This window comes from Equus quagga, chromosome 5 (assembly GCF_021613505.1).
Source record: "Equus quagga isolate Etosha38 chromosome 5, UCLA_HA_Equagga_1.0, whole genome shotgun sequence".
NCBI classification, from domain to species: domain Eukaryota; kingdom Metazoa; phylum Chordata; class Mammalia; order Perissodactyla; family Equidae; genus Equus; species Equus quagga.
The window spans coordinates 28433231-28460430 of record NC_060271.1 but is presented as its reverse complement, the minus strand read 5'-3'; the positions used below and the strand labels follow the sequence as shown (position 1 = coordinate 28460430).

At 58.8% G+C, this 27200-nt stretch overlaps 3 protein-coding genes across 5 annotated transcripts; 1 reads left to right on the top strand and 2 right to left on the bottom strand.

The window, feature by feature from the left end:
- Positions 1–703: 703 nt before the first annotated feature.
- On the top strand, positions 704–9344 carry SYTL1 (synaptotagmin like 1). The gene is made up of 15 exons (XM_046661252.1): positions 704–827; positions 2996–3221; positions 4222–4370; positions 4603–4675; positions 4758–4806; positions 5264–5336; positions 5603–5715; positions 5869–5982; positions 6214–6380; positions 6632–6728; positions 7057–7215; positions 7570–7648; positions 7744–7843; positions 8662–8867; positions 9075–9344. The coding sequence occupies exons 2-15, from the start codon at positions 3034–3036 to the stop codon at positions 9212–9214; spliced, it is 1707 nt and encodes a 568-aa protein (XP_046517208.1). The 5' UTR covers positions 704–827; positions 2996–3033; the 3' UTR covers positions 9215–9344.
- Positions 9345–9455: 111 nt separating this feature from the next.
- Positions 9456–21079, bottom strand: MAP3K6 (mitogen-activated protein kinase kinase kinase 6). 3 transcript variants are annotated; one of them, XM_046661250.1, is made up of 29 exons: positions 20332–21079; positions 18902–19041; positions 18789–18812; positions 18324–18514; positions 18037–18205; positions 17534–17640; positions 16951–17121; positions 16748–16860; positions 16221–16380; positions 15845–16007; positions 15659–15766; positions 15488–15537; positions 15300–15395; positions 15056–15143; positions 14842–14975; positions 14338–14465; positions 13953–14089; positions 13522–13627; positions 12856–13013; positions 12567–12759; positions 12321–12459; positions 11858–12026; positions 11543–11719; positions 11154–11259; positions 10708–10879; positions 10508–10620; positions 10339–10412; positions 9970–10046; positions 9456–9766 (listed from the first exon to the last, which is right to left on the bottom strand). In XM_046661250.1, the coding sequence occupies exons 1-29, from the start codon at positions 20945–20947 to the stop codon at positions 9676–9678; spliced, it is 4170 nt and encodes a 1389-aa protein (XP_046517206.1). In that variant the 5' UTR covers positions 20948–21079; the 3' UTR covers positions 9456–9675. The 3 variants fall into 3 exon arrangements, with proteins under 3 accessions (XP_046517206.1, XP_046517205.1, XP_046517207.1); XM_046661249.1 differs by having other exon boundaries at positions 15659–16007; XM_046661251.1 differs by lacking the exon at positions 15300–15395 and having other exon boundaries at positions 15659–16007.
- A 1354-nt stretch (positions 21080–22433) lies between these two features.
- On the bottom strand, positions 22434–26496 carry FCN3 (ficolin 3). Its single transcript, XM_046661254.1, has 8 exons — positions 26406–26496; positions 26026–26121; positions 25640–25684; positions 25363–25395; positions 25014–25141; positions 23769–23898; positions 23526–23660; positions 22434–22710 (listed from the first exon to the last, which is right to left on the bottom strand). The coding sequence occupies exons 1-8, from the start codon at positions 26494–26496 to the stop codon at positions 22469–22471; spliced, it is 900 nt and encodes a 299-aa protein (XP_046517210.1). The 3' UTR covers positions 22434–22468.
- Between the last annotated feature and the right edge of the window lie 704 nt (positions 26497–27200).

The window sequence follows — 27200 nt, the reverse complement described above, 5'->3', positions numbered from 1 at the left end:
TGGACAGAAGAAGGGTGTAGGAGCCTCACGTTGGCCTCAGAAGAGTCCAGGCCTCCTCAAACAGATGGGGCCTAGGGTGGTAGAAGGACCAGAGAGAGCAGCTCTGGTGTGGCCAGCCCTGCCCGGGAGGCATACGTGGACATGGAAGGGCAGTCATTGTCGAAATAAACCATGTTGGAGAGGGGCCACCTGGTACCTACTATATGCCAGCTTGCGCCAGGCACTTTCGTTTCCCTTATAATAGGTTCTTCACACTCTGCTGCCCACAGTTTGCATAGGAGGAAATTGCAGCTCAGAATGGTTAAGAGACCTGCGTAAGGTCACACAGTGGCAGAACAGGAACTCTACTCAGGGTTGTCTTACTGCAGTCTGCAGTCCTTCCATTGCTCTGCTTCTTAGAAAGGTTTCTAACTTTGCTTTCAAAGCAAGTTCCTATCAGCTCCTCAGCGGGCCTGGTGGGGCTGCTACCCATTCTGCACATGGAGCAGCCAAGGTTCTGAGAGGTTACAGGAGTCACAGAGTAAGTCTGCAGTGAGCTGGGGCCAAGCCCCAGGCATTTCCCACTCACCAAATTGGCTCTGGGTTTTCTGAAAGCTGAGGTTGGGGTGTGCCCCTGGGGAGGCCAAATCCAGGCCCGGTTTTGCATCAGGCCCTGCTGAGAAGGTGTTCCTCCTCTTCCTCCTCCTCTGAGGGGCAGCCACTGGGCTGAGCTGCCTGTTGAGTCAGCCTTAGTCCCTCACTGCTCTTCTTCTAGTCCCTGAAACTCGGCTGCCAGGGGAGCTGGGGTCACCCTACGAAGGCGTCCCGTCCATACTGGACCCCTACAGGTAACACACCTCAGGGCTGGGAGTCCCTTGCTAGTGTCCCAAGGGGCAGGCACTGCCACCTCATATCCTGAGTACCCTCTGGGACCTTGGGGTGGGGGAGGCAGGAGCGTGTCTAGGACTAGAACAGCCAGACAGATGGACAGACCCTATATTGACCAATGGGTCTGTCCTATAGTGTTGAAACAGAGCAGTGAGGACCAGACACTTGATTCTGCCTCTGGAAGGAAAGGGGACGGCAGGGAGGTGGGTGCTGCTGGCAACCCTGGGCTCAGATGCCCACAGCTCAGCCCAGGCAGACCTGCAGGACAAGAGCAGGGTCAGCTCTGCAGAATGTCCCCCCCACCTCCACACTCATACACACACACCTGGTGGCCCTTGGGGCACCAGAGTACGCACTACAACAATACACACTATAACCCAGTCATACATACAGCATAGGAGGAAATACACACACAGTGCACACACCTCACAACGCTGTCACCCAGAAAGTCACTGAACACACCACACGGCCAGTAGTCACCCATGCAGTGTCACACTGTGACATGACACACAGACACACATGCAGTAATGCAATATTCATGCCTACAAAATATACAGGCACATGGATCCCACAGTACACAGACATGCCTGCCAGACCGAGACTCTCACAACGGCACAATCAACACAGAGACATCAACATGGGCTCGCACACCAGGCCACAGAAGAGCCCCAACCGTGCATTTGCAACATCCAGCACCTTGAACACAGCAGATGTTCAGGAAATATTGTTAATGTCAAGCACACAGGCATTCACACAGTGTTATACACAATACCCGAAGTAGACGTGCAGAAACCCCAGGTTCTGGGTGAGGGGGGCAAGCAGGGGAGAGGGCTTGCTCAGGCCTGGACACTGACTCATCTGGGAGGGCGCAGAGTGCAGGCAGCAGGCACAAGCCAGGACCTGCCTGCTGAGGTGCCCTCTTCCCATCACAACTCTTCCTGGTGCCCTGGCATGGGAAGGGTGGGGAGGAGAGGAGAGACTGCCCAGTGGGCTCAGGCCACTGCTCTGCTCTGCCCATGGCCCAGTCATGGGCCCCTTGCCACGTCCACATGCCCCTCAGGCGTGGGCAAATGTTTTCCTTCCGGAGTCACCGTGGTATCTGAGCGGCCCAAGCTGCTTTGCTAGCACTTGGCCTCCACCACTGGGACCCAGCCAGGTCAGGGGGTGGGGGACCCATGTGGCCAGAGCAGAGAGGCCAGGGGCTTGGGGCAAGAGGGCAGCGCTGGCAGCAGGGGTATCCCTGAGCTGGAGGCCTCAGTGGGAGTGGGTGTGGCGGTTACTTCAGAGGGGAGGAAGTTGGGGGTGTGGGCTGGGGAGGAGGTTGCCTCAGACAGGAAGACCAAATGAGCTAGTGTAGGGTGGAGGTGAAGGGAGGGGACCCAGGTTGGGAGGTTCAGAGGCAGGCAGGTAAGCAGATCATGTGCATGTGCTTTTGTGTCTGGGGGCGTGTGTGTGTGTTTGTGCGCATTCCCCATGTGTGTGCAGATGTATTTCTGCATTTAATTAATCAATTTCTTACCAACCATCTGTTGGGTGCAAAGTACTGGTTTTGGGGATGAGGCCCTGTCCCTACCTTCAAGGGGCTCACAATCCAGTTGGAGGCTAATGTGTGTGTGCAAAAGTCTGTGTGACTTGTGTCTATCTAGGGACATGTCTTTGTCCTGGACCTATTCTTGTACAGGGAACCCACCTGGGTTCTGTCCCCTTGTGCGCACATGCCTGTGTGCCAGTTTAAGACTGTTAGGTGTGTCGCCTGGTTTGGGCTTGGGACTGGGCTATGACTGCATAGGGCCTTTCGTGGAAGAATGCCTATGCATGTGCCTGTCCTTGTACAGGTATCAGAGTGCACATGTGACCAGGTGTATATCTCACTGTGGGTAGTTGTGTCTACATTTGTCAGTGTATGTGCATGTATGTCTCTACACATCTTCGAGTGTGTCCCTGAGTATGTTCATGGGCCAGTGTATGCATATGTCCATGGGTGCATCTCATGCCACCTTGACCTCAGCCTCCCTGGGTTTGTACCCTGCCCACCACCTGGCATATATTTGGGCAGAAAAGGCCAGTCAGCTCCAGGATGTTCCCTGTATTTGGGCAGGGCTTAACCTGACCCCTGGTCTCCCCCCAGGGAGCCACGTGTGCCCAGCCGGGGCACTGCCCCAGCTGATGCCCCAGAGGGGCCACCCTTCTCAAGAAGGGCTCTGGGCCCCAGTCTGCCTCATGGCGCATGAGCCAGAGCCTGAGACTGATGGACTGTTGGACCTGAGCTTCCTGACAGAGGAGGAGCAGGAGGCCATTGCTGATGTCCTGAAGCGAGATGCCCACCTGCGCCAGCTGGAGGAAGGGCGGGTCAGGTGACGCAGGGCAGGGGAGCCCATGAGGAGGGGCCTCAGGCACTGGGAGGCTGGGGTGGCCTCCAACCTGCCCCCACTAACATGTAGCCTGATTACTGGGTAGTTCTTGTTTTTGCCCTTTGGTTCCCTCTGCCCCTGGCCAGCTCAGCTCATCACCTCTCCCAGGGTGGCTGCAGCAGCCCCCTTGCCAGCCCCCCAACCTCCAGGCTTGCCTCCTGCAGCCCACCTGCCAGGCTGCGGCTGGAGCTGCCCAGATCTGTCCTAATATCCCTGCTGGAAGCCTCCACGGCTCCTCAGCACCTCGTGTGAGGGGCAAGCTCCGAAGCCTGGTCCACACGGCCTCCTTGCCTGGTCCCTGCCAGCCGCCCCCACGTCATCTTCCACCAGTAACCCCTACACACACACATACTCAGTGTCTCCCACAGCCACCTGGGGGCTCCACTGTCCCTGAACACACCCACCCTTCGCTTCTAGGCTGTTCCTTCTTCCTGAAAGAACACAGCAGCAGAGGAGCATGGGACTTACAAGTAGTGTTTGGGGACAGACAGCCACCTCCTATCTATGTAACCTTGGGCAACTCACCTGACCTGAGCACCACTCTCCTCATCTGTAAAATGGGGCTAAGGAGACTCACCTCATGGAATTAGGAGAGATTATGCACGGTAGTCACTTAATGAATAATAATTATTCTCCTTCTCTACCTGGAGAATTCCAGTTTGTCCATTAAGAAGCAATTCAAATGTTGCCTCCTCTGGGAAGCCCTCCTGAATGCCCACAGGCAAAGCCGGCCCTTCTCACATCTGTCATGGCACCTACCTCACTATAGCGTCCTTGTCTATTCCGGACTCGGGCTCCCCACCAGCCTGAGCTCCTCCAGGGCAGGGATCAAGTCTGACTTGCTGTTGTGTCCCTGGCCCCAGGTACAGGGCCTAGCACAGAGTGGGTGGCAGGAATGTTGTTTGGGTGAGTGGTGACAGCCACGCTCTCCCCTATCCTCCAGCAAGCTCCGGGCCTCCCTGGCAGACCCTGGGCAGCTGAAAATTCTGACAGGGGACTGGTTCCAGGAAGCACGCTCCCAACGGCACCACCATGCCCGCCTTGGTTCTGACCTCGTCCGAGCCTCTATCCGTAGGAAGAAGAGCTCCAGGGGTGAGAGGAGATCCCCAGGGCAGGGCAGGCCTCATGCAGCCTGGGTTACCGGGTACATGTGGACAGGGAGAGAGGGCCCCTGGGTTCCAGTCCCAGCTGCCCATGCTAGTGTGTGTCTTTGGGTGGGCACCACCCCTCCATGGGCTATGGGAGGTGGACGGGAAGTGGGTGGCATCTCCAAGGGCTAGACTTCCTGAGAATGGGGGTTCACAGAATTTGTCACTGTGCGCAGGAGACCAGGCTCTGGGCATTGATAGGAAGGCTGAGGCTGCTGGGAAAGAGACTGAAGAGCAGCTGAAACCCAGGTAAGGAAGGGTGGCTGCAAGGGGAGGGTGCCTACCAGTCACTTGGGTCTCATCCCTGACAACCACCTTTCCCTACTCCTAGGCTCTCCATAGGTCAGGCCCCCCAAGAGAGGCTCAGCCAGGAGGCCGAGGTGAGTAATGAGTGACTGAATGAGCTATTAAATGAATGGGCAGTGCCCCTGGAGTGGAGGTAAGATGTGCTGGGTAAAGAGTCCCAGACTGAGAGTCAGGAGACCCTGTTCCAGGGCTTGTCATCCACCTCTGTCCAATGAGGGACCTGGCCTCTGAGGGAATCTCTGACTCTGGCTTTTAGGGGTGGAGTGGGGACCGGCTGGGTGAGGTGCAGGACTCAGATCCTACTGTCCTCCACCAGTGGGACGCTGGGAGTCAGGCAGGGCAGGCCCTGAAGTGTGAATAGGGTGTGAAGTACAGGCCCAACTGGTCCTGCAGCTGGTTGCCAGCCCTGCCCTCAGGGCTGGACTAAATCTGAAGCTGGGGTAGCCAGCTGGGGCCTCTGAACCTCTGACCCTGTCATAATCTTTGAATCCTTCATCACTAGCTCCCACTGTGACCCCTTGCTTCTTTCAGGGACCTGATTTCCCCTCACCATATGTCCCCCCAGAGGCTTCAGATCATGAGGAGGAGCCCCAGGCCCAGGAAGGTAAGTGAGGGTGTGTGTTGGGGAGCCCAGACAGGTTGTGGGGATCAGAGGCAGCTCTAAGTGACCCCAATCACCTTTCTTGACCTTCCTCCTGCCGCCTTGGGGGGGTGGGAGGGATGGGGGAGAGGCATGTGGTCTCCTTGGGCGACCCCAGGGCAGCTCTGGGGCCTGAATCTGCAGGTCACAGGAGTTATAAACCAGTCCCTGTAAATTTGCTTGGGGACGGGCGGAAAGGGGCTCTCTCAGCAGCTTGTACTCCACCGCAGCCCCTGGCCCAGGGGGCGCGCAGGTCGACGCCGAGGAGGTGGACCCGGAGCCGGAGCCGGAGCCGCAGGCGCCGTCGGGGGGAGAGAAAGAGCCGCAGCCCCGCCCAGCCCAGGTAGGCGGGAGCGGCCCGCGGCTGCTCTCAAGACCCGGAGCGGAGTCGGGGCGGGGAGTGCGCTCCCCAAGGCTGCGAGCCCTCCGGGACCGAGCGCGGTCGGGGAAGGGGCTCGGAAAAAGAGGGCGCCCCGGTCACTTCCCCCCTCCCCAGACCCAGGCGGCGGCCGAGATTCTGGAGAACGGGGAGGAGGCCCCAGGGCCCGGCCCCTCTCTCGACCGCATGCTCAGCAGCAGCTCCTCGGTGTCCAGCCTCAACTCCTCCACGGTGAGGGGGTGAGGGAGAGGGCCTGAGGGGGGACCTCCTCTCCCCATATCCCGTCATAGCCTTTGCATGACCCCTCCTTCGACCCTGAACCTGACACTACAGCCTCCAGTCAAGCTATGTCGAAGTGCCCTTTACCTCTTCGCCTCGCTTTACCCCCCTGTCCCCCGCATCTGAACCCAGCCGCGAGGTGAGCCCTGCACCCCGTCCTAACTCCCCACCCCCCGCCCGCAGCTGAGCGGCAGCCAGATGAGCCTGGCCGGGGAGGCGGAGGCGGGCGCGGTGCAGGTGCGCGGCTCCGTGCACTTCTCGCTGCGCTACGAGCCCGGAGCCGCCGAGCTGCGCGTGCACGTGATCCAGTGCCAGGGCCTGGCCGCCGCCCGGCGCGGCCGCTCCGACCCGTGAGTGCCCGAACCCGCGAGGCGGGGGCGCGAGGGAGCCCCTCTCGCCTCCCAGCCCCACCACTTTTTCTTGGCCTCAGTTTTCTCATCTTCAAACTGGGAATAACGTTCTTGGGAGTCCTGGGGGTGGAATGAGATAGCTCCTGTAAAGCCCTGCGCGAGGTGGCTGGGGAACCGCCGACCTCCCCCGGCAGGGGAGTAAAGCTGGAAGGTCCCCCCCTTACCTCCGGTCCTCACCTCCCCCGCCCCAGCTACGTCAAAAGCTACCTCCTCCCTGATAAGCAGAGCAAGCGCAAGACAGCGGTGAAGAAACGGAATCTGAACCCGGTCTTCAATGAGACTCTCCGGGTGAGGCTGCGACGACCGGGCGGCCCCTCATTAATGAACCAGACGCCCCTTCCTGCGGGGGCTGGGTGTCAGGGGCAGCCATAGTATCGTGATTGCCCGTCGCTCCAATCCTCCATTCTGCAGGGAGGTCCTCCCATTAATGCGCTCTCCAGTATGTCAGTCTAGTGGAGGGCACGGCGCTAGTCCAGACCCCCGTTGATGCCCTTCGGGGCTCCCCAGGACTCCATCCTGCACGGAGCTTGGTAGGACAAGCCCCAGTCAACACTCTGGCAGCACTGAAGCCGGGGTCATCAGCGGTGCTCCATTAAAGCGCACCTCCTGTCCCCAGTACTCCATCCCGCAGGCTGAGCTTCGGGGCCGCGTGCTGAGCCTGTCCGTGTGGCACCGCGAAAGCCTGGGTCGCAACATCTTTCTGGGCGAAGTCGAAGTGCCCCTGGACACGTGGGACTGGGACTCCGAGCCCACCTGGCTCCCCCTGCAACCTCGGGTGAGGCAGCTGGCCCGCGGGGGGCGGGGGGGGGGGCCGCGGCGCAGATCTCCCGCCTTTACTCCCCCCCACCCCCTCGGGCTTTCCCTCATCCGGCCTCATACACCGCCGGCGGCAGAGCCTCCTCACAGCCTGGAAACTTTACGGCCCCAGGCGGCCCCATGCGAGGGCCTGATCCCGGACGGCGCCTTCCAGGGGCCCTCTCAGACTCCAGGCTGGTCTCTCGAGGCCCTGCCCCCAGAGACACCGCCCTCCCCGCTAACCACGCCCCACCGGTGTCTGGAGACTCCACCCCTTTATGGCCCCTTTCCCTTGGGCCCTGTCCCCGACCCTTGACGAGCCCGCTTCTCGCAGGTCCCGTCCTCTCCCGATGACCTCCCCATCCGCGGGCTGCTCTCTCTGTCCCTCAAGTACGTCCCCGCCGGCTCCGAGGGTGAGTGACCGCCCTCTAGAGGCCAAGCTGGACGGACGGGCCATGGGAGGCCGGGACTGCTGTCCCGCAAGGAGCTGAGCCGAGCCTCTCTGCAGGCAGGGGACTGCCCCCCAGCGGGGAGCTGCACTTCTGGGTGAAGCAAGCTCAGGACCTCGTGCCTCTGCGCTCAGGATCCCCGGATACTTACATACAATGGTGAGGGGCATCGGGACCTCCCTGCTTCCCTTCCTTTCACCCGCAGTGCAGCTCTCCACCTCTGTCCGACAAACCCCTTCTAATCACCCACCCTTGATCTCCCAGTCTGGGGGCTTCGACCACTGAGCAGGGGTGAAGGGGATGGCTTGAGCAAAGGCCTGGGGTCAGGAGAGTTGAAGACACCTTTGAGGAGCTGCATTTCAAGGTGACTGGCACCGATAGGACTCGTAGAAGAGCTGAGGCTGAGACCTGGGAGGTTGCAGGGGTCCTTCTATGGAGGACCCTGAAGGCCAAGCTGCGGGGTTTGACCCTGAACTTGCAGTTCAGTGGTTTTCAAAGTAAGCTCCAGGGGACCTCTAGGGGTGCCTCCCACCCTAAGAGAGTGAAATGGAGGTAGGCAGATCAGGTCTCTGAGTGCACAGCAGTGATTCAACCAGAGACATTGTTTTTCTTTTAGGTTTTGTACTTTGAGCAATATTTTATCCTGCAGAAAGGGCTCCAAGACTTTCAAAAGTTTGGAAACTGCTTCTAGGAGGCAATAGGGAGCCAATGAAGATCACTGAGCTGGGGAGTAGCAGAACTGCATTTCAGAGACATTGCTCTGGGGTCCTGTGAATAAGAGTTGTAATTTTTAACGGCAGGAGATCTGAGAGGAGGGTGATGCAAAGGTTCCATAGGGTAGTGAGGGTTTCAGGCCAGATCTCAGGCAGGAGCCAGAGGACATGGACACTGTAAGGGAGTATGGGTAGGACTCGTAACTGGTTGGTTCTGGGGAGTGTGAGGGGTGGCCACTTGATGCCAGCCCACCTCCCCCACAGCTCAGTGCTGCCTGATGACAGCCGGGCCAGCCGCCAACGGACAAGGGTGGTGCGACGCAGCCTCAGCCCCGTGTTCAACCACACCATGGTTTATGATGGCTTTGGGCCAGCCGACCTGCGCCAGGCCTGTGCTGAGCTCTCCCTCTGGGACCATGGGGCCCTGGCCAGCCGCCAGCTGGGGGGCACACGCCTCAGCCTGGGCACTGGTGAGTGGGGCAGGGCCCTGGTGGGGAGCCAATGCTGGGAGGCAGAGGCTCAATGTGTGGCCTTGGGCACTTCTTTGCCTTTTCTTGTGCTTTGGTATCCACTGAGAACTGGAGGTGAAGTGCATAATCTGGGACCAGGTGGGTGTTCTGTGGGACCTGAGGTGTCCACTGTGACCATGCCCTCCACCCCTGCCCACCCGCATCCAGGCAGCAGCTATGGGCTCCAGGTGCCCTGGATGGATTCCACACCTGAGGAGAAGCGGCTGTGGCAGACACTCCTGGAGCGGCCATGCGAGTGGGTGGATGGCCTTCTGCCCCTCAGAACCAACCTGGCCCCCAGGACATAGCTGCCTACAAGCCCTACCAAACCCCTCTCTCTCAACCACCATCTCAGGGCCTGCCCTGGGCTAAAGTTAATAAAGTCTATTCTAAGGGCAAGAGGGGGCTGATGTCTGCTTTGGGGGTGGGAGAATGATGGCAAAAAAGAGCTGGAGAAGTGAAGGGAGCCAGGTAAAGGAACTTCAGACCTTAGGCAGCTGGCCCCAGGACCCCCACCCCCATACCTCAGAAGTTGCCAAGGCCCAAGGGTACAAAAGTGTTCTGTTTAATAGTCTTTGCCTGGTGGTACTCAATAAGCTTGAGGCGTCTCTGTGGTTGGTTCCCCGCACTTGGGCTAGGCCCAGGCCCTACCCTGCCCCCCAACCACCTGGCCTCCTCCACTTGCCCCTAGGTCCTGGGGCAGGTGTGTCAGAAGTTGCTTGTGTCTCCTCCATCCATCCATGGGTCTGGCCTCCTGCCTCAGGTGCTCTCATTCAGCCTCCTGGGGTCCAAGGGTCACTGGCGTGGATCCTGCTCGCTGTGCCAAGATAGCTCTCCAGATGCGGCATATCATCCCTCCCCTGGGGGAAGCAGGCTCAATGTGGCTCAGTCAGAAGGCCCTGAGCTTTCTCTGGTACCCACTATCTGCCTGATGCCCTCTCTGTCCCCCAAGGGACCCTGGTGTCCCTGTAGTTTCCAGAAAGGAACCTAGACAGACCTGTGGCTGGGGATCAGGATCTGGCCAGCATGAGGGCAGGTCACCCTTGGAGGGCCCAGGCCATACCTGATGCGGGTATAGATGAGGTCATCTCTAGTGGCACAGGCCAGCAGGGCATGGAGGGTGAAGCTGTGGTTCAGCAGCTGATTGTGGACAAAGGCCCATAAACAGAAACAGGGAGAGGTCAAATCAGAGAAAGATGTGTCCAGAGACCCACGTACTAGCTCTGTTCTACCACCAACATGCTAGGGTAGATCACATGCCCCTCTCTGGGCCTCAGTTTCCTCATCTGTACAATGGGAGGGGTATACTAAGTGCTTGTGCACTATTGAGATTCTCTGCATCAGTGGCAGAAAGTGAGAAGAGCTGAAAGATGGGCAGAGATGGGGTTTTTGGTTGGTGGGAGTCAGGGATAGCCAGCACTCTCCCCCTCACCGTCTGGATGGTGCCTGAGTCCACGCTCAGTTCCTGTAGCCACTGCACCAGGCCCTGGTCCACTGTGACAGCAGCTATCAAGGAGAAGCCAGGTGGTGAACCCAGGGGTGCCTCTTGCCAGAAGTTGCCTCACACCCACATTAGTGTTCTCCAGCCTGGTCCCGCTCACCTGAGGGCTCTGAGGCTGGGACATAGGTCCTGGCCTCCCCCTCCACCCGCTGTAGAGCTTGTCGCACCAGGGCCTGGCACTCCTGTTCCTTCTCAGCCAGGACATCTCGAAGCCTGTAGGTAGGCAGGAGGCGAGTAGAATGGAGGGGGTGTGGGGGTGAAGTTCATGTAGAGGCTATGGGCAAGCTCCAGGCCCTTTACCTATCAGTCTCTGCTCGCAGGAGGCCCAGCTGCACCATCAGAGGTGGGGGATCCTGCTCGGGCTCCCTGGGAAGCCCGTTTGGCTGGACCAGGGTCTCCTGCTGTCTCTGCAGGGACTCCTCTTCTTTACTGGACTCCTCTGATCTCGGTGGGACTGCCTCCTTCTCACCCTCTGCCAATCCGAGTGGGGTGAGCTCAGGCAGGGGAGAACTCCCATTTGGACCCCCAGACAGCGGTGGAGGGCGCAGAGCTCTGGGCACCCGTCAGTCAGTGTCAGTCTGGGAGATGTCCATTTGGTCACGAGCCCACCGGCTCCCTCCTGCCCAGGTCAAGCCTGGCCCCCACGGGCCACGCCCCCTGCCGGCTTTATTTGTGTTCGCCACGCCCCCAAGGGGGTCACACCCTCGCCACCAGGCAGGCAGGCTCCCCTCCCCTCCCCCGCCTACCTGGGCCCAGCGCAGCCAGGGCTGCCCGTACAGCGCGGCTGAGCAGCGAGTCCAGCACGAACATCCAGTGTGGGCGGATCTGGCGCCTACGGAGGATCTGTTTCACCTGGAGAGGGAGGAAGGCGCGGCTGAGATTGCTGAAACTCAAATAGAGGTGGGGTTTGAGTTGGAAAGGCCTAGAAAGTCTTCAGCCGCAAGCAAGTTAAGTGGGCAGGCTTGGAGTCAAGGGAGAGGCTGAGAAGCTAAGACTGAGCAGATGTCCCTTTACCGATGGTTTTCTTCCTTGGGAAGACATAAAATCTTACAACATCAAGTCCTTGCACATTCCCAAGCACAGGGAGCTCCCTACCTATTATTGGTCAGCGCTAACTGTGAGAAAGCTCTCTCACCGCATCCGGGAAGGCGAAGAGTGGTCCATGCAAAAGGGCAGGCCCAAGGCCCTGGGCCCGCAGCTGCCCTTGTAGCGCCCGCAGCTCCTGAGACAACTGCCGGCGGTTGGGAGTGTGGATGTGCGCCCTGAGGCAGCGCAGTAGCTGTTCCACATGACTCCTGCTCAGACGGGGACTCTGAGAAGGAAGAGAAGGGTCGTCAGCGGGTATTCCTACCTGAGCCAAGAGAGATGCCGGTGGAGGAGTCGGGGGAGGCCATCAGCAGGAGCCCTGTCCGTGCTTGACCACCAGGGGGCGCTGGGGCGGGCCGCCCACCTGTTCCTGCTCCAGGCGCAGATTCTCCGCCAGCGCGGGCAGCTCCTGCTCCAGCACCGCGGCCAGCATGGCCCGGCGCTTGCTCTCTTGGTGCAGCAGGCTCAGCCCCGAACTCTCCGAACTCTCCTCAGGGGACGCGGGCTCCTCGGCCCCGGGCTCCTCAGGCACCCTGGGTGCAACAGGGAGCAGCCAATAGGGGGCGGGCAGCAAACACCGTTCCGCCATCTCCGCCCCAGCGTTTGAATCCTGGCTCTTTTACTTTAATAACTACCTCACAGGGATAAAAGAGAATCCGGCACAGAGGGGCACAATAAATATAAGTAAGAGCATTTGGGAGGTAGGCACCAAATGCCATCCTTGCAAGTGGTCAAGATGCCCAGGTCCCCAAGGAGGGCTTTTTCTGGAGGGAGTACAAGGGTACAACCAGATGAAGCAAACCCATCCCAGGACCCTGGGCTCTCACCGGAGCTGGCTGGTGTCCCCATAACTGAGGCAGCGCTTGGGGGGACTGGGCAGGTGCTGAGAAGGTGCCTGAGGGCGCGGGAATGTCTGGGACTGGGTGGTGGAGTCAGCTGAAGGAGCAGGGCTGGCTGAAGGGTTATCTGAGGGAGGCACAAGGCTGTCAGCCTGGGCCCCCCTTCAGCCCTCTCACCTCCACAGCTCCTCTGCCCTCGCCCTAGTGTGCTCACTGCCTCCACCTGAGTAGTACCTGAGGGCCGTGGAGCATGTCGTGGGGAGCCAGGGCTGCGGCTCCTCTTCCCCGGCTGCAGGAAGGGGTCCCCCAGCAGTGCCTGAGCACTGGCTCGGAGGCGGGGGTCTGGCTCAAAAGTTCGGAGGAGGAAGGCTTGGGCCTCGGCTGACAGAGAACTGGGCATTGGCGGATGTACCTTGTACATGCCCACCTGGGAGGGGGCAGGGAGGGTAAACAAAGTTTAGAGGTGTTCAGAGCCAAGTCTGTCCCCACCCCACCTCATGAGCCAAGCCCTGAGGGGTCTCACCTGAAACATGGCAGCCTGTGGGCTCCCTAGCTCGTGGAAGGGTGGACGACCTGTGGCCATCTCAATTACAGTGCAGCCCAGTGACCAGATGTCTGCCGCCTTCCCATACCCTCGTGGGCCCTGATCAATGATTTCTGGGGCCATATACTGAAGGGTCCCTAGAACAGGGGCAGTAACAATAATGGTCATCTAGCCTTTATCACTGTGGGGGTGGCAGGGAGTTCTATCATCCTCTGGCCACCTGCACCCACCCTGAACTCTATCATCCAAAACAGTTCCCATCACCTACCCTGGTTGTCAAACATCTACCCCGAGTTTCCTCACTCATCTTAGGCTCCATCACATTCACGATGGACCACCTACAGTAGGTCCATCATATATCCTGGATTGCATCATCCACTCTGGCCCGCATCCACTCATCTATCACCCACTTTGGCCCGCATCAACACTTCTGGACTCCATTTCAGGCACTAAACTCATTGTCATCAGCTATCCAAGCTCCAATTCTTGATTCCATCACCTCACCCCTGGCTCAATCACTTGCCCTGGGTTTCAACCCCATTAGGCCTCTAACTCCATGCCTAGGAGAAACCCCCATTCCCTGGAAGGCCCCAAGAGTTCTTCTGCTCCAGGTCAGCGTCCCCATTCACCACCCCACCCTGTTACCTGTGAAGGTCTCAGTGCACGGTGTGATGCCTGCTAACCTCTTGGAGGTGCCAAAGTCAGAAATCTTGAGCAGCCCACTGAAGGTGTTGATCAGAACATTGTCCCCCTGAGTAAAGTGGATATTGTGCTCAGTGGACATCAGGCTGGGTTCCTGATGCCAGGACCGTACCCTACCAGGAAATCCCATCTCCTGGGAATCCTAGCCTGACCCTTGCTTCTATCAACTTTCTCCCCCTGTCGTCCCTTTATGCCCCTCTGGGAGCTGACACCTGGTCTGGCTTCAGATCTGAACTTCTCTCTTTGTCTAAGGAACCTCCTTGACGAATTCCCCCTCTTTGCAAAGGGTCTGCCCACTTAGTCTAAACTGCCAACCTCTGTCTGTGGCCCTCCTTCTCCCACCCCTCAACCAGCAAGCCAGCTACAGGGCTTACCTTGATGTCTCGATGCACAATGTGGTTGTCATGCAGGTAGCTCAGTCCCTGCAGGATCTGGCGGGTGTAGAAACTGATGGTACTCTCATTGTCCTGCAGAGGTCCCCACACTGAGCGCAGCAAGGAGGACAAGCTGCCTGGGCAGATACAGTCCAAGATCATTGTTGGCACCCACTTACTCCAGCCCAGTTCTCTGCCCAAGGCCTAGGCATGCCCATGCCATGGCCCAGGCTCCATTACCCAGCTGCACTGCATCAGCTAATTCTACGCTTGGCCACCCACACACGTTAGGGTTCATCTTCCCCGAGGATTCTCCACCTCTGCCTGGCTCCATTCCCATCCCCCACACCTCCAATTCCATTCCCATCCCACGCAGGGCAGGTACCTCCAGGCACTTCCTCCATGAAGATCTTGAGGTAGCCGCCTTGGCTGGCTGAGCCCAGATAGCGCACAATGTTCTTGTGGCGCAGACGTTTGTGCAGAGCGATCTCTTCGTGCAGGGGCTGAGAGAACCTGGGGGCAGGTAGGGAAAGAGGAATAAACCAGATTTGGGCGGAGATGCTCACTCAACTCCCGCACCAGCCAAGCCACGCCCCCAGGATCTGCCCCACCCACAAGCCCCTGGCCGACCTTCCCCACCTTATCGCCCGGTCCACAGGCTCCTCCAGACCGTGGCCCGCCCGCCTGGTCCCTGCGGTTCTGCCCACAGGCCTGGGTCCCCCAGGCTCTGACTCTCGCGTCTACGAGCCCGCTCACTCGGGCCAACCACTAGGGCGTCGGCGTTTCCCTCGCCTACAGGACCCTCTCAACTCTGGTCCCTCGCACTTGACCCGCCCCCCTGGGCCCTTGCGAGCCCTGAGCCCCGCCCGCGCGGCCCTGGGCACCACACCTGCTGTCCCGCTCCGGGATCTCCTTGATGGCGATGCGTACCCGCGTGTGCCGATCGCGGCCGGCGTACACTACCCCGTACGTGCCCTTGCCCAGCACCAACCGCTCGCCGGTCTCCGTGTACTCATAATCAAACTGCGGGGGTGGATGGGATGGGGGTTCAGCAGGGCTCTCAGCCCTTCCCCCTCCTCCAACTCCCAGCCCCCGTTCCTCACCTCCAGCACCTCCCCCACGCCCTCTGCCTCCTCCGCAGGCGCCGTGGAATCCGGATTCGTCACCAAGGTCTGGATCAGGCCGCAGAACCTGAGGGCGAGGGAGGTCAGACTAGTGGGAGGGGCGCCTTGGGTGGAAACTGTTCCCTCCTATGTCAGAGCACCCAGGGAACGTGTCCCTTCCTTTCTCTCACTGCCCCGAGCATCCCGGCCCTCAGGGTACCCCGACCCCGAGAGGCGCGCGCACCACTGGCAGTGCCCTACGCTGGGGAAGCACAGCTGGACATCCTGGGCCGGGGGAAGCACGTAGAGGAAGCAGCAGCGCTCGTCTCGCTTGGAGGCGCTGGGAAGGGATGAAGAACCCAAGTGAGTGCCAGGCCAGCCAGCAGCGGCCTCTGTCGTCACCTGTGCGGGCCCCCAGGCCTCACCCCTCACCTGACCCCGCAGATGGAGGTGACCGGGAAGATCCAGCTGGAGGGAACGTCCTGTAAAAAGACAGAGGGTCAGAAGCGCTGCTGTGGAGCAGAGGTGGGTTCTGGGGATGGGAGAAAGGCTCCAAAGAAGGGGTGCTTGGTGGTGAGTGGGGGGATTCGGCGGTGACTTTACCTGAGTCTCAGGCTCCAGCAGGCTCACAGCCACTGCGCTCACCGGGTCCATACCCTGAACCTCCAGCTTTGCAGGCAGCAGCACCTTGTTCATCTCCAGGACCAGCACCTGCAGATGACAGGCGGAGTGGGGTCCATGAGAAAGGCCCTGCCCCTCTCCCAGATCCCCCACCCTCATGGGCCTCACCAAGCACTGGTCCCCTTGGGGACAGGCCGTTTTGAGCGGCTGGCAGGACTGTAGCAAGAAGTGGAGCCAGAAGTGGGCACGGCGTGGGGGTCCTCCAGGGGGCTCTGGTGTCGGTCTGAAATGCTGGTACAGCAGGAAGGTTTCCATCACGGACAGCAGGTACCTGCAGGCACAGCCGTACCCTCAACTCAGCCTAGGCACCAGCTAGCACTGCCAGGGAGAGTAGACTGACTTGGATGTGGCCAGAACATGGGCATTGGATGCCATGGGAACTGGTCTAGAAGGGGTCAGGTCATTGGCTCAGGGCTCAGGCTAGAATGCCAGTGCAGGAGCTGAAAGCCCAGGCCAGGCCAACGCTGCAGAGGGGGCCACCTACCATATGGGGGCATTGAGCTTGTACAGCTGCTCTGCAGCCAGCACCACCTGGGTGAGGTCATTGGCGAGGATCTGAGCTCCCAGGTAGAAGCCTACATCCCAGTAATACTGCATCTTCTCCACACAGCCTTTTCGGGCCAGCAGGCAGCCCAGCTTCATGCCTGGGAGAGAGGCGCATGGGCCCTAGTGAGAGTGGTTGCAGGTATTGACCACAACATTGATGTGGCATGAACATAGATATGGGTGAAAACTTTGGTGTAGCAAGATCTCAGGTGGGAGTAGGAGCTCAGGCACAGGTGAGGGTTTGGAAACAAGTGCATGTGGAATTCTGTGTGTAAGGAAAACAGGCATGAGCTTAGGAACAGTTGTGGGCCCTTGAGAAACCAGGATAGGTATGAGGACCCAGGTGTATGTTCAGGCAGAATAGGTCCAAAAGGAGATGAGCTCAGTCCCAGATTCAGCCCAGTGTTCTCTCTCCCTGCCCTGAGTCCCCGTTTGTGGAGAGGCAGGGGCAGGATTGGGGCTCACCAATAAGCTGGAGCTCCTCAGAGTCCTCAAAGCGCTGCCCGGCGGCGATGAGGAACACGGCTGCATTGATGCCTGAATGGAGGCTGGGCTCAACGTCAAAAGCCTTGCGATACCTGGGGTGGGGTGGGGGGACGTAGGACTGGACTGATGCCCACAGCCCCATCCCACATCCCACTAGCTCAGCCCACTGTCCACTCTCTTACCAGTGATAGGCCTGCTCCCGGTGCTCAGCATCCTGGAAGCCAGAGCTGATGAACATGTCCTTGTAGACACGGCCACACATGCAGTATAGGTCAGGTGCCACAGAGCCCTCAAACTGTACCAGCGGCAGCAGCACAGCCAGTGCCTTCTCCCGATCCCCAGGCCTGTTCCTCCTAGGGGAAGGGAAAGTGTGCTGGGGACCTGCCTGATGGCCCTGCCCGGCTCTGTCCAGGGACCCCCAGACCTGAACATCAGAAACCCTTCCAGGGGCCTGACAATAATGAACCAAAGTGGCAGTGACCCTGGTCAGCACTGTCCTTTCTAGAGGTAGTGATCCCAGGTGAAAGTGATTCCTAGCTGCAATGACTCTGAGGATCAGTGACCTTGGACAGCTGTGACAACTCCAAGGGCAGCACCACCACCCCACCCCACCCTGGACAGCAGTAACCTAGAACAACAGGGACCATTTGACATCAAATGGTCAGCATATTCCGTGACAGAGGTGATCCCAGACAGCAATGACCTCGCACAGCAGACATCTATGTCCCCATCTGGCTATGACCCAAGCCTTGCTGTGCCACTCACCGGTTGAGGGCAAACGTGTAGTGGAAGCAGATGTTGTGCTGCTCAGCCACGTCACAGGTGGGCAAAGCCTGCAGCGTCTCCACCAGCTCAATGATGGCTGAGTAGTCCTGCATGAGAGAATAGCATGCACTGGCATGATGCCTCTAGTGGGTCCCATCGGCCCCCAGACCCTGAGGAAAATCTTGAGCTGGGGTCCCCTCCCAGCCTCAACACCCCACCTTCCCACCCACCCACCCACCATCCTCTGCACACCTCCCTCAGGCCCAGCAGGTAGTGCAGACACTACACCTTACACGGGGAACCCACTGTGTGCCCTAGTCTCACAACTGCCCTGGGAGATGATGACATGAGCATCCCCTGTTACAAACAAGGAAACTGAGGCTCAGAGATGTCAGATGGTTTGCTCAAAGCCACCGTTGGCTGAGTAGCACACCAGGAGCTGAACGCGGGTTTGTCTGGCACCTAATGCCATTGCCCTGGCTGCCTCTCTGAGCACCAAACACCTGCACGTCACGGTAGGAGAGCAGCAGATTCATGATGATGTCGGGGCTCAGCAGCTCCACGCTGTCCAGTCTCCGCTGCAGGCGAGCCAGCTCCTGCCGCAGCTGCTGCCCGCTGAACCGCTCCCGGGCCTGGCGGATGTCCTGCCGAATGGTCTCCCGGAAATAGCCACTGATGCCCGCGGCAGGGGAGGGAGGGAGAGAGAATGGTGGGGCCCGTCCCTCAGCCCCAGCCCACTGTCCCCTCATCAGCCTCCTCCTGGTGTGCCCTCTCTGTGGACCCCCATTACCAAGAGTCCGTGGGTGTGGCCTCCAGCAGGCGGGCAAACCGGCCCACCAGGGGTGTGAGTAGGGCCTCAGTGCCCACCCCGGCCTGTACTAGCCCATCAGCCAGGCCCTTCAGGAGGCCTGCATCTCCACACAGCACCCGACCAGTGGCTGTCACCACATAGGGGATCAGTGTGTAGCTGCCAACGCAGTCCTGGTGGGAGGGAGGCAGGAATCAGTGGAGGTCAGAGGTCAGCACCAGGTTAGAAAGGGGCAGTGAAGGGGTTAGAGGGCACCAAAAATGGGGACGGGAATAGCAGGGAAGGGCACACTTTGTGAAGGGAGACAATAAGGAACAGAGGGTCATAAGAATGTCAGGGACATTTGGGAGGTCAGAGGTGACTGAGGAGGCAAGGAAAGATAGTGGAGGTCAGAAGTCACAGTGGAGGTCAAAGGGCACATTAAAGGAAAGAGTGGATTCTGCTTACCGAGTTCTTCTGGAAAACATCCTCCTGCAGGGAACAGACAGTCAGTTACTGGTGCTCTAGGTAGGCCCCATCCCAGCCCTGTGGCTGCCCCTACCAGCCACCTGGCCACGTACCCGCAGAGCCTGCAGATCAGGGAGGTCTGCCTGGGAGCAGAGGAGCACGTTGTTGGTCATACTGAAGCTCTCACGCACACCAAGGTGGTAGAACAGGGAAGGCTGCGCCAAGGAGCTGCTCACCTCCAGCACCACCACATCTGTGGGCACACGGGCGGAGGCCCTGAGCCCTGAAGCCCAGCTTGGTGGGGAAGGAGCCTGGGGATCCATCCTGGCCTGGCCTGCCTTCTAGTGTGATTCCAGCATGGTCTAATTTTGCTCTGGGCCTCAGTTTTCCCCTTTTGGGTCCCTCTGGCTCTTACACAGAACTATTATCTGTGGTGTTACAGGAGAAGAGTTAGGCTCAAAGGGCTAGGACCTTCATCCAACTGTTGGAGTCTGTGGGCACTGGGTGTGGAGGAAGGGGAGGCGGTGCACCAGCCCAGAGCCTGTTCCAGGCCATTTGAAAGGCAGGAGTTGTTCAAACACAGAAGTCACCCTCCCTGGGACGTCAACGTAGTCTCTTGAAAGGGGCAGGCACCAGCAGTGTGCTAGACAATGCTGTGCCTGTATGTGTGTGCCTGTGTGTGTGTGTGTGTGTGTAGCTTAGTGTGTCTGACTGCATCTCTGTGTGCAGACAGCATCTGCGAGAGCCTGTGTAAGTCAACGTATATGCGATTTGTGACTCTATGAGTCTGCGCGTGTCTTTGTGTCCTCGAGGTCGAGTCAGCCTTCAGTTTTAGGCTGCGATTTTATGGACATCCGGCAAGCATGGTTCCCGGACTCTCGGTTGAACAAATAAGCATCGGGGGCGGGGCGTCCGGGATGGCGGGAGGCAGGGGCGACCCGCGCTTTCTGGCCCCGCCCCCGGAGGACCGTGCTCCGCCTCCAGCCTCGCCCACTCACTCGGGGCTTTTGGGGCCTCACAACCTAAGATCCTTCGCCCAGAATCCAGTCTGATTGGGTCCCTTCGCTTCCCTTTCTGTCTCTCTAGCCCGACCCTCGGAAGCAGTATGCTAGGTAGGACCCCTGGTCTCCAGCCTCCCACGTACGTCCCCTTTCCCTAGTCCAGGCTCCACCTCTTAGGATCCGCCCCCAGGAGGTCCGCCAGAGTTCATCCTGAGGCTGAGTTCTCCACCCCTACTCCTGAGATACCACCCTCTGCCCCGGCTCCCTAGGCACCGTGCCGACTCCAGAGTGCTAACGCCCCAACCCTGAAGCCCGGAGCCGGGCGTGGATCCGCTAAGTCCCACTTAGCCTGAGCCTGGCCTCGCTCCAGACCCCCTAAATACCACTGTTATCAGGGCCCGGCCCTTCAGCTTTGGCTATGCCCCCTAGACCCCGCACCCATCTCGGGGTCTCCAGTGAGTCACCGAGCCCTGCCTCCTTTAGTCCCGCCCAAGATCTAAGCCCCGCCCCGGCTACGGGCCCCGCCCCCAGCGCGCGCTCACCCGCGTTGTAGAAGGAATCGAGCGCCGCGGTGTCTCCCAGCGCGAGCGTCCCAAAGGGCAGGCTACGCAGCTGCGGCCGCGGCCGCGATCCGGGGAGCTGCGCGCAGGCCTCGCGCAGGCAGCGTAGGGGCAGCGGCTCCGCTTCGGCTCCTGCCTCGGACTCCACCGCAGGCTGTGGCTCCCGGGTCAGCACGTAGACCACGCTGAGCGGCCGGCTTCGCCCGCAGCCTCGGCCCGGGGACCCTGTGATCGGCCGGCCCCGGCTCAACGCCTCGGCCAGCGGGTCCTGCCAGCAGCTGCCGGCGCGCTCCAGGACCCCCGACCGCGGGCACGGCCCCGCCATGCGGGGGCGCTCGGGCGTCCGGCGCCCGGCTCTGGGCACTCTGGGCGGGGCAGGAGCCAGGGGCGGCGGGTCCAGGGATCTTGGGTTAGGGAATCCAGTCGGAATCGGAAATCTCCTACGGGATCTGGAGATGCAGAATCCGGCTGGAGGTCCCCTTCCGGAAATCTGGAGCTCCCCTTCCGGAAATCTGGAGCTCAGGGCGAAATCCAGGCTCCAAATTGCAAGGTCCTGAGGATCTGAAATCGGGAATTGGATCCCGGGAATCTGGGGCATCCAGTGATCCGCGGCTGAGAGTCACGTGGGGATCCCGGGAATCAGTCCGGCAGTGTCCGCCACCAGGACTCCGCAGGAGAGCTCCCGCAGTTGCTCTCTCCTGCCCTCGCACATAGGCTGAGCCCAGCCCTTTCCCGGCCGACTGGGAAAGCTCCACCCTCGGCTTTGGGGCAGCACCGCTCCCTAGCGGCCCGGGACTCGGCCTCTCCCCTCCCTACTCTCTCTCCAGAACTTCTGAGTCTGGCCGCTTCCGGAACAGCCTGTGCCCCTGTGCACGCCAACCACCGTGGACTCCTCACAGCAGAAGCTCATAAAATGTGTGCCCAGGCCAGCAATACGGAAGAGGTGCGAATTGCAGGCAGTGCACTGCAGAGACCTGTTGAATGAATGGATCTCCAAAGACATCAGGGTGTGCAGAACACGGTGAAGAGTGGGTGTCCAGGGAGGGACTGGAATGGGGGAAGCCTGCTTCTGGGCCTGCCAGGAGGCCCTCAGCCCTGGTGTGGGACTTGGCATCTAAGCCTGGGCCTTTGCCCTCTTGCCAGGGGGCTACTTTCCCCAGAATTCAATCTGCTGACCTTTGACTTCCACCCAGAACATGACCATGGGTTCTGAGAAGAATCTTCACCCAAACATTTCTCTACCTACCTGAAGCCCCAGAAACTTCAGCCGTTGGGCTACAACAGCTTCCCAGCTCCAAATTCCCAAGAATCCCTAACCTTCTAGTGTGAATTAGTGAGGCAGCAACGTGGTGTAAACCTCTGGACTCTGAAATCAGGAACTGGGGACTTAGAGAGGTTGAGAAACTTGTCCAAGATCACTTGGCTCCATGACAGAGCAGGATGCAAACTCAGGACTGCTGTCAGATTGCAGAGATCAGCCTCTGCCTCTGGATAGAATATGGCTCTAGCAAACTAACCGCTCGACAAAGGCCAGCTCAGTAATTGCTGTTTCACCACCCCGTTGCCCCATGGAAGAAAAATATACCCTCCTTAGTTTGACCCCGAGTTCATCCAGCCCCTAATGGAACAGGCAAGAAGTAGCAGAGGATAAGAACTCGCCTTACAACAGAGGCTGGGGTGGAAAACAGACAACCTAGAAGGGCAACAGGGAGTGAGAAAGCTGTGCGATCCACACCACAAATCCATCCACTTGCAGGACCCGAGGGCCCAAGGGCATTGTCAGTGGATGTTTGAATCTCTTCCAAGTCCTTCACTGAATGCTCCTCTGGCCCTGGCTTGCACACCTCCAGAGATAGAAGCCTCACTACCTTAGGAGGTCTACCTTTCCATCTTCCTGACCAGAAGGAAGGTCTTTCTTGAATGGAGCTGAAACCTATGTTCCTGCTCTGTCCTCTTGAGTTTTTCCCAGTAACTGGAAGAGTCTGCAAGCCAGGAAAGGGTTAAAATGATTTTATTTTTAAATGTGGACAAGAGAGCAGAGATGGTTAGCAACAGGGAGGGGTCACTGAGGGTCCGGAAGCTGTACAAGAGAGATAAGCGCGCTGGCTGCCAGGGTACCCTAGCGAAGCATCATGCGAACCCTGCGGTAAGGGTGGCCCACGCCCAGGCCTGAGGCCCAGTCGATGCCATACTTGTGGGCAGTGGCCTGGGACGTCGCATAACGCCCGTTGAGATTGGATTGATAGCAGGATCCGTACCACCAGGCGCCGTGGACAATCACCGCGCAGTTGCCCCTACTTGTATCATGGTCAGCGTCGTGGGTGGTAAAGGGCTTCCCGCTGTGGAAGCTCAGGGAGTCCCCTAGCAGGGAGGGGAGAGGAGGCACCTTGGTGCCTGGCACCATGCCTGGCACCCTTGAAGAGAGGATCTTGCAGGAGCCTCAGAGCAACTACCAGGTGGATGTTATCAGGCCCCGTGAGAAAACAGCAGTGCCAAGGAGCCAGGGTGTTTGCACAAGGTAACCCAGCTAGTCACAGGGGCACTGGGTCGTGTATAGGGACTGTGGCTCCCAAGCCACTAGTTCCTCCCCCTTCCTTGTCCCCTCCCAGAATCCCCAGCTTCCCTCTAGCTCCTCTGTCTCCACCCAGCTCCCATCAGCAGCCTGAGCGCCTCTGCCAGGGAGAGCTGGGAGGGACTTCTCGGATGCCTGGGCAGGAAAGGCGCCCCCCTGAGGTACCTCCTCATAACCACTTCCCTCAAGTCTCCCCTCAACAGTCACTGTTTCTCTGAAGAAAAGGCTTCCCTGGTTCCTCTTCCAAAGCAGATAATGCTAACACTCAACAGGGCCCCAGATGGCTCCCACAACCTCCCTCCCTGCCTCCTTGCCCATTTTGGGGGAGGAAACTGGGGCTCTGATGCAGAAGGGACTTGCCCAAGGTCACATAGTAAGTGACATAGGTGGATTCAAACTCAGGTCAGTTTGCCTCCAGAGCCCAAATTCTTCACTCTTGCACTACCCTGTCTCATGATTGCCATTTCTCAGATGAGGAAACTGAGGCCCACAGAGGGGAAGGAATTGCCCTGGGTCATTCATGGAGGCAGTGGCAGCACTGGGCAAGGATCCAGCTTCCCTCGCCTTCTTCCCCTACTCTCGGGCCCACCTTAGGGTCACTCACCTGCAGTGCCCTTTAAGAACTTGCCCAGAACCAGCTGGTAGTGATCTGTGTCCCCAAGGAGGCGGAAGGACTCATAGCTGGCAAAGGTGCGGTTGCCATTGAAGTCCTCCAGCTCCACCCGCAGCTCCCAGGTACCTGAGGGAAGGAGGGGGCAGGGAGGGAGGCAGCCTCAGATCCCAGGGTGGGGATTCGGAATGCCAGAGGAATGCCCCTCAAGCTCCCTGGACCCTGTGGGGAACTGGCCCTGGAGGGTAAGCTGGTGCAAATTCTCATTCCCCAGCCAGAATTCGGACTCCTGGCTCCCAAAACCTGCTTTGTAGGAGGACCAAGAGCGGAAGAAATCCACAGAACCATCCTGTCGCCTCTGGAACACCTAGGGAGGCAGAGAAGGCCAGCACACCAGCCGTTCCTCCAGGCTAGGTGTGGGGTGAGGAGAAGCCGGGGGCAGTGGCAGCTGAGAGTGGGTGCACTGTGGCGGTGGGCCAACACCCGCCTTGGGATTGGGGCTTGTTGATAAAGTGTGAGTCCAAGTGAGCTTTGCCTGTGACTACATTGGTGAACTCTACATTCCCTTATTAACTTTTACTGACACTCAAGTTCACACCAAAGCCTTGCAAGTCCTGGAGGAGATTGAAATGATAGAAATGTTGTCCCTGCCTTCGGGAGATGGTCAGTCCTGCTGGGAGTCAGCTTCAAAATAACCTGCTTTAATTTACTATGATAAGAACCAAGATATTAGAGCAGAGAGGTCACCTCCAGAGGCCCAAGCTGGACTCGTGGCCTTACCCTGATGCTCCCTGCACATCCTCCTTCAAGTCAAACAGTCCCCAGACCCTGTAGTTTCCCTCCTACATATCTTTCAGTCTAGGTACCTCTGTTTTCATTGCCGCCACTGCCCTCTGTCTTCTCCTGCCTGGACCTCTATAGTCCTCCTAACCTCTGTCCCTGCCTCCACTCTTGTCCCCCACTGCCATGCATCTCCCACATTGTAGTGTGGGTCATCTTTCCAAAACAGAAGTCTCCCCTGCATAAAACTCTCCCATGGCTCTCCATTGCCCTCCATGCTCCTCAGTCAGTCATTCAGTGCCCTCCATGAACTGGCCTTTGCAGAGGCCCTCAATCCATGGTGGACCCACACCAGTAGACCTCAGCCGACCACTCATACCTGCTCTTAACTCACTCACATGGTCCCCTCAACCCTCTTGTACTCCCCTGCCTCCCTGTGTTTGTCTTTCCCTCTACCTGGAATGCCCTTCTGTACCTCGTCTGGCTAGAGAACTTCTACACAACCTTCAAGACCCTTTCAAATGGCACCTCCTCTGTGAAGCCTTCTCAGACTTCTTCAGGCCCCCTGGGAGCTCAGTAAATGTTGGTCAGTTACTCTAAGGAATGGCTCAGCTCCAGTGGGCTCTGGCTCCCTCTAGGGGTCAAGGGGCAGAAGCGCTCACTGGGCCTGGCCTGGGGTTCCCTTCTCCACCTGACACTCACCAGCCAGCCACCTCCTTCAGTGTCCATGTCACAAAAGACAAGGAGGGCTTTGCCCTCAGGTAGACACAGGTGGTACCAACCACTCAAGGTGGCGCCCTGGCTCAGCAGCTCCTGGCAGCTCCTGGGGCCTGGGGAAAGGGAGATGGACTGAGGGGAGTCCCCAAGTTATGCCCCAACCCTTATCCCACAGGCAATGAAACAGGTCAGGTGTGGGACCCCAGGAGGCTTCTCGACTCCTTCGAGGACCCCTGAAGGGGGTTCTAAGGAGGGCTGGGTCACACCTGGCGGTCCACCAACACCCCAGCACCAACTGATTCCAAGTTCCGGGCTTCTGCAAAGGCTGCCTCACCCTCCTGGCATCGGAGCAGGTTCGCTGGATTTCCTGCTCCAGGGAAAGGACTCATGTTGGCTCTGAGGTCTGAGACCCCCAAGGGAATGCCAGAAAGCTGCCCAAGGGTAGAGTGCCCAGGCCCTTCCAATCCTCCCCTCTCCTCCCAGCCTTCCATCCCCCTGCCTGAGGACAATCACAGCCAATTGCTGAGCAGCAGCCAAGCAGAGACATTCCCCTCTCTAGTCCAGGGACAGAAGCAAAGAAAGGAAAAGAGGCCCCAGTCCCACACACTAACCGGGCTCACCCTTGGGGCCCATCTTGCCCGGTGGTCCAGGTGGCCCTGAAATCCCAAAGGCAAAGATGTTTTAAGTCCCACCCTATGCCAGGGCTGAAAAGCAAGGAGGGATCCTGAGCCAGATGTCAAATCCCAGCTACACCCTTTACTGGCTGTGATTGTGGGCAAACTAGCCTCTCTGAGGCTCACTTTCCCCCTCAGGAAAATGGGGATGGTGCCACCTACCTCACAGAGTCGATCTTAGGATGCTGGCACCCAGCCTGGAGCCCAGCACACAGAAGCTTCCTTGCTCCTTTATCATGGCCTTTCAGCACAGACAGTAATTGGTGCACCCCCAGCCTCCCCAGTTTACCCCAGGTCCCTGCCTGCTCCCCAGTATCTCTCACCTTGAGGACCTGGAGCTCCTTTCTCCCCAGGACTTCCTGGGGCTCCAGGACAGCTGGACAGGAGGACAACCTTGCTGGTTTCCAGTTCCCTGGGTTCTGCAGAAAACGCAGAGCCGGGTGGGCACACGGTGGGCATGGAGGGCACATCTCTCCCAGACCCCCCTGCTGTTCTCTATTTCCCAGATTCTAGCTGTCAGGACACTTGCCTCCGGAGCTGGCAAGGTTTTGCACTATTTGCATCTATTTGCATCCATTTATGTGCAGAGCCCAGATTATCAAACTCCCACCCTGCTCCTTGAGGCTAGTGAGCCTGGGTGGGAGAAGGACGCCCAGGCAGGGAATGAGGGTGTGCTGTTGGAAAGGGCACCCTAGGCCCCTACCTGGACAGCTGGGGTGGTCCTGGGTCCTCATGCAGGCAGGCTTCCCAAGCAAGAGGAGCAAAAGGGAGAGTGGGGTCCACAGTAGGCCCATCTTGCTGGTACCCCTGATAGAGGATGCCCGTTTATAAGGGGCCAGGCTGGTAGGAGGACATGATACAAGACTTCCTCTCATTGTCTCTCCCCAAGGACACCCACCCAGGCTGAAGCCAACAGGAGGTGGGGGCATTTCCACCCTCAGCCCCAGAGAGAATGGTCATTATCCCTGTCCTGTCCAACCAGGATGGAGTCCAACTTCTGACCTTGGCCTCCAGAGCTCCCCAGCCATCACTCTAGACCTCTAGATTCCCATAGGGATTTTCTGCCTTTGAACCTTAGCTCATTCTGTGCCTTCCATCTGGAATGCCCTCCTCTTCATCTCTACCTGCGAAGCTCTACCTGTCCCTGACAGTCCAGCCCTAATGCCATCTCCACTAGGAATTCTTCCCTGATCCCTGACAACAGTATTAAGAATGAGCACTGCTACCATTTGTTGGGCACCTGCTGCACTCCACAAGTCATGCTGGGTGTGGTCTGCACATCGCCTCTGATCCCTACGCAGCCCTGCTCATCATCATTATTATTGGCCCTGGGTTATAGGCCTGGTACAAAGCACAGGCTCAAGAAATATTGGTTAAATGAATGAATAAACAAAGAGAAATGGAGGCCCAAAGACAGGGCATGACTTGTGCTCTCTGGCACTTATATGCCCAGAGCCACAAAGATTTTGTCCGAGTCTATGCCCCCCAGCAGGGAGAA

What these genes read in the sequence shown, in the direction of transcription:
- FCN3 (XM_046661254.1), bottom strand. Translation starts at nt 26,496, where the DNA reads ATGGGCCTACTGTGGACCCCACTCTCCCTTTTGCTCCTCTTGCTTGGG. An exon ending in GGGCCCCAAGGGTGAGCCCG is followed by an intron (nt 25,396 to 25,639) that starts GTTAGTGTGTGG and finishes TCCCTGGAGCAG; the next exon opens with GAAATCCAGCGAACCTGCTC. An exon ending in CCTGCTCCGATGCCAGGAGG is followed by an intron (nt 25,142 to 25,362) that starts GTGAGGCAGCCT and finishes CCCTTTCCCCAG; the next exon opens with GCCCCAGGAGCTGCCAGGAG.
- SYTL1 (XM_046661252.1), top strand. Translation starts at nt 3,034, where the DNA reads ATGCCCCAGAGGGGCCACCCTTCTCAAGAAGGGCTCTGGGCCCCAGTC. An exon ending in CGCAGCCCCGCCCAGCCCAG is followed by an intron (nt 5,716 to 5,868) that starts GTAGGCGGGAGC and finishes CCCCCTCCCCAG; the next exon opens with ACCCAGGCGGCGGCCGAGAT. An exon ending in CGGCGCGGCCGCTCCGACCC is followed by an intron (nt 6,381 to 6,631) that starts GTGAGTGCCCGA and finishes CCCCCGCCCCAG; the next exon opens with CTACGTCAAAAGCTACCTCC.
- MAP3K6 (XM_046661249.1), bottom strand. Translation starts at nt 20,947, where the DNA reads ATGCCCCAGATTCCCGGGATCCAATTCCCGATTTCAGATCCTCAGGAC. An exon ending in CGATTCCTTCTACAACGCGG is followed by an intron (nt 19,042 to 20,331) that starts GTGAGCGCGCGC and finishes GTGTGCCCACAG; the next exon opens with ATGTGGTGGTGCTGGAGGTG. An exon ending in CATGGAGGAAGTGCCTGGAG is followed by an intron (nt 14,090 to 14,337) that starts GTACCTGCCCTG and finishes GTATCTGCCCAG; the next exon opens with GCAGCTTGTCCTCCTTGCTG.